This window comes from Acipenser ruthenus, chromosome 57, assembly GCF_902713425.1.
Source record: "Acipenser ruthenus chromosome 57, fAciRut3.2 maternal haplotype, whole genome shotgun sequence".
Lineage (NCBI taxonomy): Eukaryota > Metazoa > Chordata > Actinopteri > Acipenseriformes > Acipenseridae > Acipenser > Acipenser ruthenus.
This window is the reverse complement of record NC_081245.1, coordinates 2,940,986-2,956,405: the sequence shown is the minus strand read 5'-3', so window position 1 is coordinate 2,956,405 and position 15,420 is coordinate 2,940,986. Positions and strand designations below refer to the sequence as shown.

General features: G+C 43.9%; 1 protein-coding gene across 3 annotated transcripts; it reads right to left on the bottom strand.

Moving 5' to 3' along the window:
- Positions 1 to 10,538: 10,538 nt before the first annotated feature.
- On the bottom strand, positions 10,539 to 14,911 carry LOC117962829 (E3 ubiquitin-protein ligase TRIM35-like). 3 transcript variants are annotated; one of them, XM_059017572.1, is made up of 7 exons: positions 14,703 to 14,911; positions 13,565 to 14,108; positions 12,994 to 13,089; positions 12,670 to 12,900; positions 12,468 to 12,490; positions 12,264 to 12,382; positions 10,539 to 11,510 (listed from the first exon to the last, which is right to left on the bottom strand). In XM_059017572.1, the coding sequence occupies exons 2-7, from the start codon at positions 13,964 to 13,966 to the stop codon at positions 10,972 to 10,974; spliced, it is 1,410 nt and encodes a 469-aa protein (XP_058873555.1). In that variant the 5' UTR covers positions 13,967 to 14,108; positions 14,703 to 14,911; the 3' UTR covers positions 10,539 to 10,971. The 3 variants fall into 3 exon arrangements, with proteins under 3 accessions (XP_058873555.1, XP_058873556.1, XP_058873557.1); XM_059017573.1 differs by having other exon boundaries at positions 13,565 to 14,037; XM_059017574.1 differs by having other exon boundaries at positions 13,565 to 13,871; positions 14,703 to 14,909.
- Positions 14,912 to 15,420: the final 509 nt, after the last annotated feature.

Genomic DNA, 15,420 nt, shown 5'->3' with positions numbered 1-15,420 from the left:
CTGAGAGTCTCACACACACAGGCTTATAAAGGATTCGATGTTTCTGTATCTCTGAGAGTCTCACACAGACAGACAGGTTTATAAAGGATTCAATGTTTCTGTATGTGGCAATGTGCCCCGTCCCTGTGTGCATTTGTATGTTGCGTGCGTGTGTTAATGTTGGTGTATAGTCATTGGTACACGGGATATAAACGGGTCTGTGTTTCACGTGTATTTAAAAAGTGTATATTTGTATTTAGGCACGGGATTGCACATCACGCACGTGCATTTAAAATATAATATGTGAACACGGGGTTTCACGTAATGAATTCACGTGCTGGGATTCAAGTGAATAATTAATTAGTAATTGAATCCCAGCACAAACAGTATAAATAGATGCACGTTTAGTCACTCGTGGTTGGTGTTCGGTGAGTGGAGAACGGGAGAGAGAGAAGGAGAAAATAAAACAAAGTAAGAACGTAAATTAGAAGTGTTTTCACTCACCGTGTTTGTTCGTCTGTCTGTTTAAGTGTAGTACGTTTTGTTTGTCTTTTTGTTTTGGCTCGAGTGCCGTGTCCCGTGTTTTTATTGTGTTCAAACCTTTTATTTTCTGTTTATTAAATGCTGAGCGCAATCACGCGCTCAGCTTTACCAAAACCCCATCTCTCTGTCGTTTGTGTTCCTGTTTCTGGTCTGACGCCACCCACTCCGGCCGTCTTTGTGACACATCGTGTCCTGCGTGGGATCGACAGCGCCTCCAGGACTCAGGCCAGAGCAGGAACCGCAGTTTGGATTTAAAAAAAAAAAAAATGGCAGAAGACGCCATCAAAGTGCGGGACTGGATGCTGGAAAATGCTGGGCTGGAGGCCCAGTCTATACCAGTAGTCGTCCGGTTCCTGCAGTTTATGGATAGGGAACGATGGGAGGCTTATGCAAGGGAACAGACCGTAAGCACCTGGGAGGAAGGTGTGGGTTTGGTCCTCAGCTACCTGGAGGCAATTATAAGTGGAACAGCAGCCCAGGTAGCAGTCCCACCAGCAGAGGAAGAATGCCTGCTGTCCCCGTCTCCACCAGCAGAGGAAGAATGCCTGCTGGTTTTGCCTCCACAGCCCAAGCGGGAGGAGCCTGAGCGTCCACAGCCCAAGCGGGAGGAGCCCGAACGTCCTACGCCTGAGTGGGAGGAGCCCGAACGTCCTACGCCTGAGTGGGAGGAGCCCGAACGTCCTACGCCTGAGTGGGAGGAGCCCGAACGTCCTATGCCTGAGTGGGAGGAGCCCGAACGTCCTACGCCTGAGTGGGAGGAGCCCGAACGTCCACAGCCCAACAGGGAGGAGTCGGTGCGTCCACAGCCCAACAGGGAGGAGTCGGTGCGTCCACAGCCCAACAGGGAGGAGTCGGGGTGTCCACAGCCCAAAAGGGAGGAGTCGGTGCGTCCACAGCCCGAAGAGAGGGAAGTCGGGACTTCCACAGCCCTAGGACCCAAGCTGCCAGCAGAGGGTGAATGCCTGCTGGTTCCACCTCCACCGCAGTGGGAGGACTGCTTGCCCCTCCCACCTCCACCAGCAGAGGGTGAATACCTGCTGGTTCCACCTCCACCAGGAGCAGAGGAGCTGGAGCTGCCTCTGCCTCCACCACCGCCAGGAGCAGAGGAGCTGGAGCTGCCTCTGCCTCCACCACCTCCAGGAGCAGAGGAGCTGGAGCTGCCTCTGCCTCCACCGCCGCCAGGAGCAGAGGAGCTGGAGCTGCCTCTGCCTCCACCACCTCCAGGAGCAGAGGAGCAGGAGCTGCCTCTGCCTCCGCCACCACCACCGCAAGGAGCAGAGGAGCAGGAGCTGCCTCTGCCTCCACCACCACCACCGCAAGGAGCAGAGGAGCAGGAGCTGCCTTTGCCTCTGCCACCACCACCGGAAGGAGCAGAGGAGCAGGAGCTGCCTCTGCCACTTCCAGGAGCAGAGGAGCAGGAGCTGCCTCTGCCTCCACCACCGCCAGAAGCAGAACAGCAGGAGCTGTCTCTGCTTCCCGTACTTCCACCATGGGGAGTACGGTGGCCGGAGCCCCAGAAAGGGGAGCTGTCGGCCACAAAGAAGGGGGAGGAGGTCTGGAGACCTGCTCCCACTGCAGCTTCTTCGCTGCCGGCAGTACTGTGGTCGGAGCCCCACCAAGGGGAGCTACCGGCTACGAAGGAAGGGGGTGAGGTCAGGAGACCAGCATCCCCTGCAGCAAGTTCGCTGCAAGCATGGACCAGCAGGCTGTCAGCCGTGCCACTACCGGCAGGGGTGCTGACAGCATTGCCAGCCAAGGGCCCACTGAAGCCTCCCTTCCCAGCCCGAGACTTTGTCCTGGACTGCTGGATTTTTAAGGGGGGAGGTGGCCGTTGAGGCCATGTGTGCTGCGCACAAGGGGGGGTATATGTGGCAATGTGCCCCGTCCCTGTGTGCATTTGTATGTTGCGTGCGTGTGTTAATGTTGGTGTATAGTCATTGGTACACGGGATATAAACGGGTCTGTGTTTCACGTGTATTTAAAAAGTGTATATTTGTATTTAGGCACGGGATTGCACATCACGCACGTGCATTTAAAATATAATATGTGAACACGGGGTTTCACGTAATGAATTCACGTGCTGGGATTCAAGTGAATAATTAATTAGTAATTGAATCCCAGCACAAACAGTATAAATAGATGCACGTTTAGTCACTCGTGGTTGGTGTTCGGTGAGTGGAGAACGGGAGAGAGAGAAGGAGAAAATAAAACAAAGTAAGAACGTAAATTAGAAGTGTTTTCACTCACCGTGTTTGTTCGTCTGTCTGTTTAAGTGTAGTACGTTTTGTTTGTCTTTTTGTTTTGGCTCGAGTGCCGTGTCCCATGTTTTTATTGTGTTCAAACCTTTTATTTTCTGTTTATTAAATGCTGAGCGCAATCACGCGCTCAGCTTTACCAAAACCCCATCTCTCTGTCGTTTGTGTTCCTGTTTCTGGTCTGACGCCACCCACTCCGGCCGTCTTTGTGACACTGTATCTCTGAGAGTCTCACACAGACAGACAGGTTTATAAAGGATTCAATGTTTCTGTATCTCTGAGAGTCTCACACACACAGGCTTATAAAGGATTCGATGTTTCTGTATCTCTGAGAGTCTCACACAGACAGACAGGTTTATAAAGGATTCAATGTTTCTGTATCTCTGAGAGTCTCACACACACAGGCTTATAAAGGATTCGATGTTTCTGTATCTCTGAGAGTCTCACACAGACAGACAGGTTTATAAAGGATTCAATGTTTCTGTATCTCTGAGAGTCTCACACAGACAGACAGGTTTATAAAGGATTCAATGTTTCTGTATCTCTGAGAGTCTCACACACACAGGCTTATAAAGGATTCGATGTTTCTGTATCTCTGAGAGTCTCACACAGACAGACAGGTTTATAAAGGATTCAATGTTTCTGTATCTCTGAGAGTCTCACACAGACAGACAGGTTTATAAAGGATGGCAATGTTTCTGTATCTCTGAGAGTCTCGCACACACAGGTTTATAAAGGATTCAATGTTTCTGTATCTCTGAGAGTCTCACACAGACAGGTTTAAAAAGGATTCGATGTTTCTGTATCTCTGAGAGTCTCACGCACACAGGTTTATAAAGGATTCAATGTTTCTGTATCTCTGAGAGTCTCACACAGACAGACAGGTTTATAAAGGATTCAATGTTTCTGTATCTCTGAGAGTCTCACACACACAGGTTTATAAAGGATACAATGTTTCTGTATCTCTGAGAGTCTCACACACAGGTTTATAAAGGATTCAATGTTTCTGTATCTCTGAGAGTCTCACACAGACAGACAGGTTTATAAAGGATACAATGTTTCAGTATCTCTGAGAGTCTCGCACACACAGGTTTATAAAGGATTCAATGTTTCTGTATCTCTGAGAGTCGCACACAGACAGGTTTATAAAGGATTCGATGTTTCTGTATCTCTGAGAGTCTCACACACACAGGGTTATAAAGGATTCAATGTTTCTGTATCGCTGAGAGTCTCACACAGACAGACAGGTTTATAAAGGATTCAATGTTTCTGTATCTCTGAGAGTCTCTCACACACACAGGTTTATAAAGGATACAATGTTTCTGTATCTCTGAGAGTCTCCCACACAGGTTTATAAAGGATTCGATGTTTCTGTATCTCTGAGAGTCTCACACACACAGGTTTATAAAGGATACAATGTTTCTGTATCTCTGAGAGTCTCACACAGACAGACAGGTTTATAAAGGATTCGATGTTTCTGTATCTCTGAGAGTTTCACACACACACAGGTTTATAAAGGATACAATGTTTCTGTATCTCTGAGAGTCTCACACACACAGGCTTATAAAAGATTCGATGTTTCTGTATCTCTGAGAGTCTCACACAGACAGACAGGTTTATAAAGGATTCAATGTTTCTGTATCTCTGAGAGTCTCACACACACAGGTTTATAAAGGATACAATGTTTCTGTATCTCTGAGAGTCTCACACACAGGTTTATAAAGGATTCGATGTTTCTGTATCTCTGAGAGTCTCACACAGACAGGTTTATAAAGGATTCGATGTTTCTGTATCTCTGAGAGTCTCACACAGACAGGTTTATAAAGGATTCGATGTTTCTGTATCTCTGAGAGTCTCACACAGACAGACAGGTTTATAAAGGATTCGATGTTTCTGTATCTCTGAGAGTCTCACACAGACAGGTTTATAAAGGATTCAATGTTTCTGTATCTCTGAGAGTCTCACACAGACAGGTTTATAAAGGATTTGATGTTTCTGTATCTCTGAGAGTCTCACACAGACAGACAGGCTTATAAAGCATTCAATGTTTCTGTATCTCTGAGAGTCTCACACAGACAGACAGGTTTATAAAGGATTCGATGTTTCTGTATCTCTGAGAGTCTCACACACACAGGCTTATAAAGGATTCGATGTTTCTGTATCTCTGAGAGTCTCACACAGACAGACAGGTTTATAAAGGATTCAATGTTTCTGTATCTCTGAGAGTCTCACACAGACAGACAAGTTTATAAAGGATTCAATGTTTCTGTATCTCTGAGAGTCTCACACACACAGGCTTATAAAGGATTCGATGTTTCTGTATCTCTGAGAGTCTCACACACACAGGTTTATAAAGGATTCAATGTTTCTGTATCTCTGAGAGTCTCACACAGACAGACAGGTTTATAAAGGATTCGATGTTTCTGTATCTCTGAGAGTCTCACACACAGGTTTATAAAGGATTCGATGTTTCTGTATCTCTGAGAGTCTCACACACACAGGTTTATAAAGGATACAATGTTTCTGTATCTCTGGGAGTCTCACACACACAGGTTTATAAAGGATACAATGTTTCTGTATCTCTGAGAGTCTCACACACAGGTTTATAAAGGGTACAATGTTTCTGTATCTCTGAGATTCTCACACACACAGGTTTATAAAGGATTCGATGTTTCTGTATCTCTGAGAGTCTCACAGAGACAGGTTTATAAAGGATTCGATGTTTCTGTATCTCTGAGAGTCTCACACAGATAGGTTTATAAAGGATTCAATGTTTCTGTATCTCTGAGAGTCTCACACAGACAGGTTTATAAAGGATTCGATGTTTCTGTATCTCTGAGAGTCTCACACAGACAGACAGGTTAATAAAGGATTCGATGTTTCTGTATCTCTGAGAGTCTCACACAGACAGACAGGTTTATAAAGGATACAATGTTTCTGTATCCCTGAGAGTCTCACACAGACAGACAGGTTTATAAAGGATGGCAATGTTTCTGTATCTCTGAGAGTCTCGCACACAGACAGGTTTATAAAGGATTTGATGTTTCTGTATCTCTGAGAGTCTCACACACACAGGTTTATAAAGGATTCAATGTTTCTGTATCTCTGAGAGTCTCACACAGACAGACAGGTTTATAAAGGATACAATGTTTCTGTATCCCTGAGAGTCTCACACACACAGGCTTATAAAGGATTCGATGTTTCTGTATCTCTGAGAGTCTCACACAGACAGACAGGTTTATAAAGGATTCAATGTTTCTGTATCTCTGAGAGTCTCACACAGACAGACAGGTTTATAAAGGATTCAATGTTTCTGTATCTCTGAGAGTCTCACACACACAGGCTTATAAAGGATTCGATGTTTCTGTATCTCTGAGAGTCTCACACAGACAGACAGGTTTATAAAGGATTCAATGTTTCTGTATCTCTGAGAGTCTCATACAGACAGACAGGTTTATAAAGGATTCGATGTTTCTGTATCTCTGAGAGTCTCACACAGACAGGTTTATAAAGGATTCAATGTTTCTGTATCTCTGAGAGTCTCACACAGACAGGTTTATAAAGGATTCAATGTTTCTGTATCTCTGAGAGTCTCACACACACAGGTTTATAAAGGATTCGATGTTTCTGTATCTCTGAGAGTCTCACACAGACAGGTTTATAAAGGATTCGATGTTTCTGTATCTCTGAGAGTCTCACACAGACAGACAGGTTTATAAAGGATTCGATGTTTCTGTATCTCTGAGAGTCTCACACAGACAGGTTTATAAAGGATTCAATGTTTCTGTATCTCTGAGAGTCTCACACAGACAGGTTTATAAAGGATTTGATGTTTCTGTATCTCTGAGAGTCTCACACAGACAGACAGGTTTATAAAGGATTCAATGTTTCTGTATCTCTGAGAGTCTCACACAGACAGACAGGTTTATAAAGGATTCGATGTTTCTGTATCTCTGAGAGTCTCACACACACAGGCTTATAAAGGATTCGATGTTTCTGTATCTCTGAGAGTCTCACACAGACAGACAGGTTTATAAAGGATTCAATGTTTCTGTATCTCTGAGAGTCTCACACAGACAGGTTTATAAAGGATTCAATGTTTCTGTATCTCTGAGAGTCTCACACACACAGGTTTATAAAGGATTCGATGTTTCTGTATCTCTGAGAGTCTCACACAGACAGGTTTATAAAGGATTCGATGTTTCTGTATCTCTGAGAGTCTCACACAGACAGACAGGTTTATAAAGGATTCGATGTTTCTGTATCTCTGAGAGTCTCACACAGACAGGTTTATAAAGGATTCAATGTTTCTGTATCTCTGAGAGTCTCACACAGACAGGTTTATACAGGATTCAATGTTTCTGTATCTCTGAGAGTCTCACACACACAGGTTTATAAAGGATACAATGTTTCTGTATCTCTGAGAGTCTCACACACAGGTTTATAAAGGATTCGATGTTTCTGTATCTCTGAGAGTCTCACACAGATAGGTTTATAAAGGATTCGATGTTTCTGTATCTCTGAGAGTCTCACACACACAGGTTTATAAAGGATTCAATGTTTCTGTATCTCTGAGAGTCTCGCACACACAGGTTTATAAAGGATTCAATGTTTCTGTATCTCTGAGAGTCTCACACACAGGTTTATAAAGGATTCGATGTTTCTGTATCTCTGAGAGTCTCACACACACAGGTTTATAAAGGATTCAATGTTTCTCTATCTCTGAGAGTCTCACACACACAGGTTTATAAAGGATTCGATGTTTCTGTATCTCTGAGAGTCTCACACACACAGGTTTATAAAGGATTCAATGTTTCTGTATCTCTGAGAGTCTCACACAGACAGGTTTATAAAGGATTCGATGTTTCTGTATCTCTCAGGTATTCTGATCCATTTCCAGTCGAAAGGTTTGTTTTTAGATGAAGTTCCGCTGCAGATCCGAAGCGGAGATGATCTCTATCTGGTCTGTGGATGCCCTGAGTCTCTGTGCGGAGACTGGGAGCACTGGGGGCTCGGATTCAAGTACTGGAATTGTGGAGGGCTGGGAGGAGGAGCCATAGTACTGATGGAGAGGCGTCAAAACCAACCGACTGCCAGAGAAGTAGAGGGAGGAGTCTGAAGATAGAGAGAGGGGAGGAGAGAGGGCAGGTTAATGTTTGTGTGTGTATATGTGTGTGTGTGCGTAGGTGTGTCACCTGTCTCTAGAGTGGAGAGGAGAGAGGGCAGGTTAGTGTGTGTGTGTCTCACCTGTCTCTTCAGTGAGTTGGCGGTGTGAGTATGGGTTAGGGTTAGAGGATGGAGAGGAGAGAGGGCAGGTTAGTGTGTGTGTGTGTCTCACCTGTCCCTTCACTGAGTTGGCGGTGTGAGTATGGGTCTCTCCCAGTAACCCTGCTGTAAACACAGTAGATGATTCCCAGTACAGTCCCAATTCCCACTGCCGCTGCTAGGAACACCAGCACTGGACTCCCATTGGAAGAGCGAAGACTCCCGTCTGATCCAGGAGAGACAAGAGACCAATTACCACACTGCACTGTGCTGTGCTTTACTATGAGACCCTTTATAAGGGTTAGTTTACCCTGTCTTTAATATGCGTTACCACACCTCTCTGTGCTTTACAATGCTTCCCTATGCTTTACCTGACCTCTCTGTGCTTTACAATGCTTCCCTATGCTTTACCAGACCTCTCTGTGCTTTACAATGCTTCCCTATGCTTTACCAGACCTCTCTGTGCTTTACAATGCTTTCCTATGCTTTACCAGAGTACTCTGTGCTTTAAAATGCTTCCCTATGCTTTACCAGACCTCTTTGTGCTTTACAATGCTTCCCTATGCTTTACCAGACCTCTTTGTGCTTTACAATGCTTCCCTATGCTTTACCAGACCTCTCTGTGCTTTACAATGCTTCCCTATGCTTTACCAGACCTCTCTGTGCTTTACAATGCTTCCCTATGCTTTACCAGACCTCTCTGTGCTTTACAATGCTTCCCTATGCTTTGCCATGCTTTATGCTTTATTACACTGTGAGTTTGTTCACCCTGTTTAATTTTTTTTATAAGGTTAACTTGCCTTCAGATTTCTCCTGTTCTTTCATTTCAGTGTTCTCTGTTTTATATTCTTCTACCTCACTTCCTGTGTCTGTCAGACTCACAGGAAGTAGATGGGTGGGGCCTGAGGTCAGGATCTTGACGGAATCCAGTCCTGGGGGGGTGGGGCTTGTGGTATCGACCAATGAAGGCGCAGGATACAAGCCGGTGGGCGTGTCTGTGAGGTTGCCTGCCTGTAGTTGGCTGTATGGTAAGGTCACAACCGCAGGGTGAAAGGTCACGAGGAGACAGGCAGCCAATGGGAGAGAAGCCACTTTGATCATTGTTTTGAAATGTGGATGAGAAACCAAGCCAGTGTGAAGATCCAGACCGAATTGTGTCTTCAGATAAAGAGCAGCTTGTATCTAACTGTGTGAAAGAAAGGATGAAGAAAGAAGGAACCAGGGGAGGAACAAGTGAAAACAGACAGACTCCTGCTCCCAGATCACAGACACCTCTCTGTGCTTTACAATGCTTCCCTGTGCTTTACCACACCTCTCTGTGCTTTACAATGCTTCCCTGTGCATTACCAGACCTCTCTGTGCTTTACAATGCATTCCCTATGCTTTACCTGACCTCTCTGTGCTTTACAATGCTTCCCTATGCTTTACCAGACCTCTCTGTGCTTTACAATGCTTCCCTATGCTTTACCACATCTCTCTATGCTTTACAATGCTTCCCTATGCTTTACCACACCTCTCTGTGCTTTACAATGCTTCCCTGTGCTTTACCAGACCTCTCTGTGCTTTACAATGCTGCCCTATGCTTTACCACTCCTCTCTGTGCTTTACAATGCTTCCCTATGCTTTACCAGACCTCTCTGTGCTTTACAATGCTTCTCTATGCTTTACCAGACCTCTCTGTGCTTTACAATGCTTCCCTATGCTTTACCAGACCTCTCTGTGCTTTACAATGCTTCCCTATGCTTTACCAGACCTCTCTGTGCTTTTTTAAAATTGTGTTATAAATTATTTGATACACAGCCGTTAAAGTATAATTATAGCTCAAGCATGATGTATGATCCTATACGCTCCATAAAGACACGTCAGTCTGCCTATTGTTGTTGCTTTTTTCTGCTTTAAATAATAATAATAATTATAATAATAATTAGTTTAAATATATACATCATTCATGGAGTATCGTCTCTAGTCATATTCAGTAAGGTGTAATCATAAGAACATAAGAAAGATTACAAACGAGAGGAGGCCCCATTCAGCTCACCTTGCTCGTTTGGTTGTTAGTAGCTTATTGATCCCAGAATCACATCAAGCAGCTTCTTGAAGGATCCCAGGGTGTCAGCTTCAACAACATTACTGGGGAGTTGGTTCCAGACCCTCACAATTCTCTGTGTAAAAAAGTGCCTCCTATTTTCTGTTCTGAATGCCCCTTTATCTAATCTCCATTTGTGACCCCTCACCACGCACCCCTATACTCCTGCTGAAAGCCCCTTCGACCTGCCCCCCACTCATCACGCCCCCTGACCCCTCTCCCACTCACCACGCCCCCTGCCCTCCCCCAACCCCCTCACCACACCCCCCGCCCTCCTCACCACGCACCCTTATACTCCTGCTGAAAGCCCCTTCGCTTCTGCTGATAACAGCACTGAGCACCGGCGCGACACAGCAACAAAGTAATTCAGGACAACTGGATGTAAATGTAGATGTCAGTCCCGATACAGGTTCACTCGATAATCAATATTTATTACTTCATTTGTCTATCAAAAAATACAGAAACACAGTCTCAGCGTTTATGCATAGACAAGAAATATACCAACAAAATGTTTTTAAAATATTTATATTAAAATAAAATAAAATACAGCGAGAAAACTCCTGAAATTAAAATGTATTTATCATAAAAAATAAACATGAATATACATTACAATGTCACCTTTTTAAACAAAGAAATACTGTGCAATACACTTCGATAATTAAGATGACAACACATTTAAACTAAAATTACTGTTTGCAGTTTTCTAAAAAAAAATAAAAATACAATTGGCGTCCTGTAGTTTTAAATGAATCTCCACAGAGAGCCTTGCCTTGAAGGTCTAAGTTTTGCACATGTGTAGAAAGGCTCAAAAAGGCAAATGCTAAATGAGGGTCACAAATTGGGCTAGTCCACTTTTATAACTGTCTTCACAGGGCACACTCTGAAGGGGGCAGAAGAGCCAAGAGAGAAATATGGAAACATTCTCTCAGTAAATCTGTGTTTAAAAGTGTAGAGAGGTTTTCTCATATCACTGGAGTCAAAGAATGCCACCTCCCCCCCGTCACAGTCCAGCTGAACTCTGATCTTCTGGGGTTTCTTCTCCACAGTGAGTCGTGTCTGTGGTGAGGTCCCTGCCCAGTACTGATCCCCATCCAACAGGGCTATAACCCAGTATCCTGTTCCTGGGCTCAGAGTGAATTTCCCTTTCCTCTGGCTGGACTCTTTAGTCACACCCAGAAACCAATAACTATTGCTCCCCAGTTCCACGTCCCAGCAGTGTCTCCCTGAAGTGAATCCCTGAGAGCCCAGCACACAAGCAGAGTGATCAAACCGCTCTAGGTTGTGAGAAATCTGCTGTCTCTCCTTGTTGAGACTCACACTTGTTAGATCCTCAGACAGTATCAGAGCAGGGTGTGCTGTGTTGGGATCCAGACTCACTGGAGCTGAAAGGAAATGAAAGACAGGTTTAGAAATGAGAACATCTACCTGCAAGCATTTTAATAAATCACATCTTAAGAATTGTATATTTCTTCATAATACACCATCTCAAATATTATTATTCAATATCAAACGTAACTTTCAAAAACAGAAAACCCCTTAAAATTATCAAAGGAACAGCGTCTGAACCTGTTTAAATCAGATCCAGTCACAGCGTGTGTAAACCCAGCCCTGATTGGCTGAGAGGGTGTACAGTATAAAAATGCTGAACTGATGCCTGGCTGGATGTTTTGAATAGAACTCTGGCTCCGGAACTCTGGTCAGTGAGAAATTTAGCTGCTCACAGAGTTCTATTACAGAGCTCTAGAATAGAACACTGTGACACTGCTCAGCACTAAACATTCTTAGAGCTCTGGGAGCATTCCAAGACAATGGGCTGAACTCAGAGAAGTCTGTGTTCTACTGCAGTGGTTTCTTTACAAGGAGTTTCAATGCAGACCAGCATGGGATCAGAAAGCCTTTTGCTCTCTTGGAATGCTCTTCCAGCTCACCTCAATACTATGAGCAGCTCACAGTGTTTAATATTGAACTGAGAGATGATCTCTCTGATGGATACAACTGTATTTGCTACAGGTGTGTACATTTCATTGTGTATTATTATTGATTGTAGAGAGCTGTATCTTGCTGCTTACACACATTGTGGATTGTGGTTATATGCACCCCCCTCTCTCCTTTGTGATGCTCCCCACAGGACTCACTGTATTGAACAATCCCCAGCATCTTCTCCCACACTTTGTACTTCAGAGAGCCCAGGTGCTCGGCTACATCTATCAGCGCTCCTGAAACACACTGTGGATCCTGCAGTGTGCACTCGGCTCTGCAATCATATTCAGGAGTTAGTGCTGCTCTGTGTTTGCATTCAATACAATACAAGAGAGGAAGACAGGCCACATCTTACATACCTTCTCTGTGTGTCTTTGTACTTCTGAAACAAACAAGGACATGAATTGAGACATTATTAAAACACAAATACCACTTTGATAGAAAACAACAGCACTGTTCAAATGTGTACTAACATAAATGCTTGTAAAGTCCCATTCATAGTGTAGTAGTGAGTGTGCATTCACAATAAGAACATGTCACACACAGTTAAACAATCACTACCTGCAGGAAGATGATGTCTTCAGCTTTCATCTCCTCTTCTATCACTCTGATTGTGTCTGAAAGGGATGAGATTTCTCTTGTAAGTTTTTCAATCTTCTCTTTCATGATTCTTCCCTTTTGTTCCTCTTCCCTCCTCAGTGCAGCTATCCTGGCCTTTTCTTCATCTCGTAGAAACTGGTGAAGTTTCTCAAACTCCTCCTTTATCTGCCTCTCTGTTTGCTGGGCTTGTTTCTATACAAGAAAAGGATCACTTTAGAGTTAGTTAGGGTGTCCAGTGAAAATGTATGTTGTGTATTGTTTCAATCACTAATCTAGTTCTCTTACCTTGATGTGCTTTGCTGTTTCATCACATTCGTTTTTAACTTTATTAAAGGATCCCAGCTTGTCCTGCAAGGGCTTCAGCGCAGTCTTGAGTTCTCCCTGAAATGCAATGAAACCCAGAGCTTGCACATCACTGTTACCACATGCCTGGCTAGTAGCAATATGAATGCAGTGTGTGAGAAATCCCCTCAGCACTGGGGTTGCCACTGGGGGCTCTCATAGCAATAAACCCCCCGCTCTGGAGATTCTGATAGGGGCTGTGTGAGGGTTTGTAAGGGTTTTCAGGTGTGTATTCATTATTGCACACAGACACGCTCCCCTCCCCATTCCTGTACAGCACCACCCCCACTCTGCACACAGGATCTCTCTCTCTCTCTCTCTCTCTCTCTCTCTCTCTCTCTCTCTCTCTCTCTCTCTCTCTCTCTCTCTCTCTATGATATTGTAATAGGATTTGTTTTTCGCTCAGACTTGTTGGATCTTGTTGTTTAAACTGCCTCATTATAATAACTCTGTATAATATGCTGTGAAAAGAGAATACTGTGTTTACATTTTCACATGAATATTGTTTCAATACCTTATAATCCCGTGCAGCCTCCTGAACAGGACGGAACTTGTGCTTCTCATGTTTCTCTGAAGTTTGACACACAAGACAGACAGCCTCTTTATCATCCACACAGAACAGCTTCAGTTTTTCATCATGCAGACTGCATATTCCAGTAGGTGCTGGAGGATTCTGACTGCGTTCCTTTAAGAAGGACTCCACAATATTCCTGAGCTTGAAATCCACAGGAAGCTCCTCCATTGAAGCCCTCCTCCTGCACACGGGACATTCCCGAACTCTCTTCTCTTTCCAGCACTGATCCAGACATGCTTTACAAAAGCTGTGGTTACAATGAAGAGTTACTGGATTCTTGAAAATCTCACGGCACACAGCACAGGAAAGATCTGCCTCCAGATCAGAAGTGTTTGCTGCCATTTCTGCACTAAGCTGCTCCTGTCTTGCTCTCTGTAAGGACTCCCTTCAGTCAACAACCTCGAACCTTGTCCCTGCAGATTAGAATCACGAGTCAGCAGTCATGAGGCTCCATTAGCAGCACTACCTTACCACTGACTTTAACCTGCAGAGAAGTTTATTTTGTAGAATTGGTAAGTCTGCACTCTTTGCATTAACATGTCTAATACAATGTGGTGAAATGCAGCAGTCATGTATGGAACACCTCCACACAAGAGCTGTAGTTTATAATGAAAGTAAAAACTCCTCGAAAAACATAAATTTTACTTATCAAGCCTATACCAGACTGATCTGGTATAGACTGATAAGGTATAGATTAATGTTCATGAAACTGCTCTAGAGCCCTCTTTAATAGCGTTTATATTTATATGAAATCCATTTGAAAGGCAACACACAATGTAAACAATAAAGCAGGACCAGTCTGTAATTACATGAGCCTCACAATGGAGCTGAACACAATGCGGTCTGTTCTGAGCTTATTAACCAAACCTGGAGCTTCTATTCACTGAAACTTGTTATGCATTCCATTTGTGTGTGTTTAACAAATAAACTAACTCCACTTTACTCTATACTAATTATCAGCTCTCCACATTAAAAGGAATAGCCCGTCCGTATTGCTTTACACGTTATAATTCATTATTATAGAGTTTTAAATTAACATGACAAAGTGAAGGTCGGTTAAACCCAACAGATTTCTAACTTGTACTTTGAAAGCAGGGTCTGGAACTCGGAGGATGTCCGTGCAGTCCGGGTGTGCAGAGCCGAGAAAAATGTGAAACGAAACTGTCAGCTTTACACTGGTACACAAGCGAGGGGGCGGCAGAGGAACAAGACCCTGAAATGTGGGCGTGGAAATCTGCTCAGGCTACAGGAAATTAGGAGTTTCGTTTTCTAAGAAATCACTTGGGGGAAAAATGGAAATGCAGTACAGGTACATTATGAACCTCCCAGCTGCCACACCAGTCGTTTCCACGTGGGGCGCTATCATGTGAATTTGCCGAGTTTGAATAGAAGCCTATTTTCTTTCTTCCCGATACGTCATCGTTTAATGTGCGCACTCCAGCGAAACAGCAGCTCGAGTTGGACTGAAATTGACAAACGTCATCAGGAACTGAAATTGACGTGACAACTGGTTGAAGGCGATTTCATTTCATTTTTTTTTAAAAAATGTTATCACAGAATAATAACACGTGTTGATTCAGATCAACATTTCTAAAATGAACCGAGTGAAAATTAGTATAACAGCCGATCTTGTTTTTTCCCTTACAAACAAACAAACACACAAGCACACAAACACACAAGCACACACACAAACACACACACACACACACACAAGCACACACACAAACACACACACACACACAGACAAACACGGAAACACACAAACACGGTCCAAACAGACTCGATGTAAAATAGCA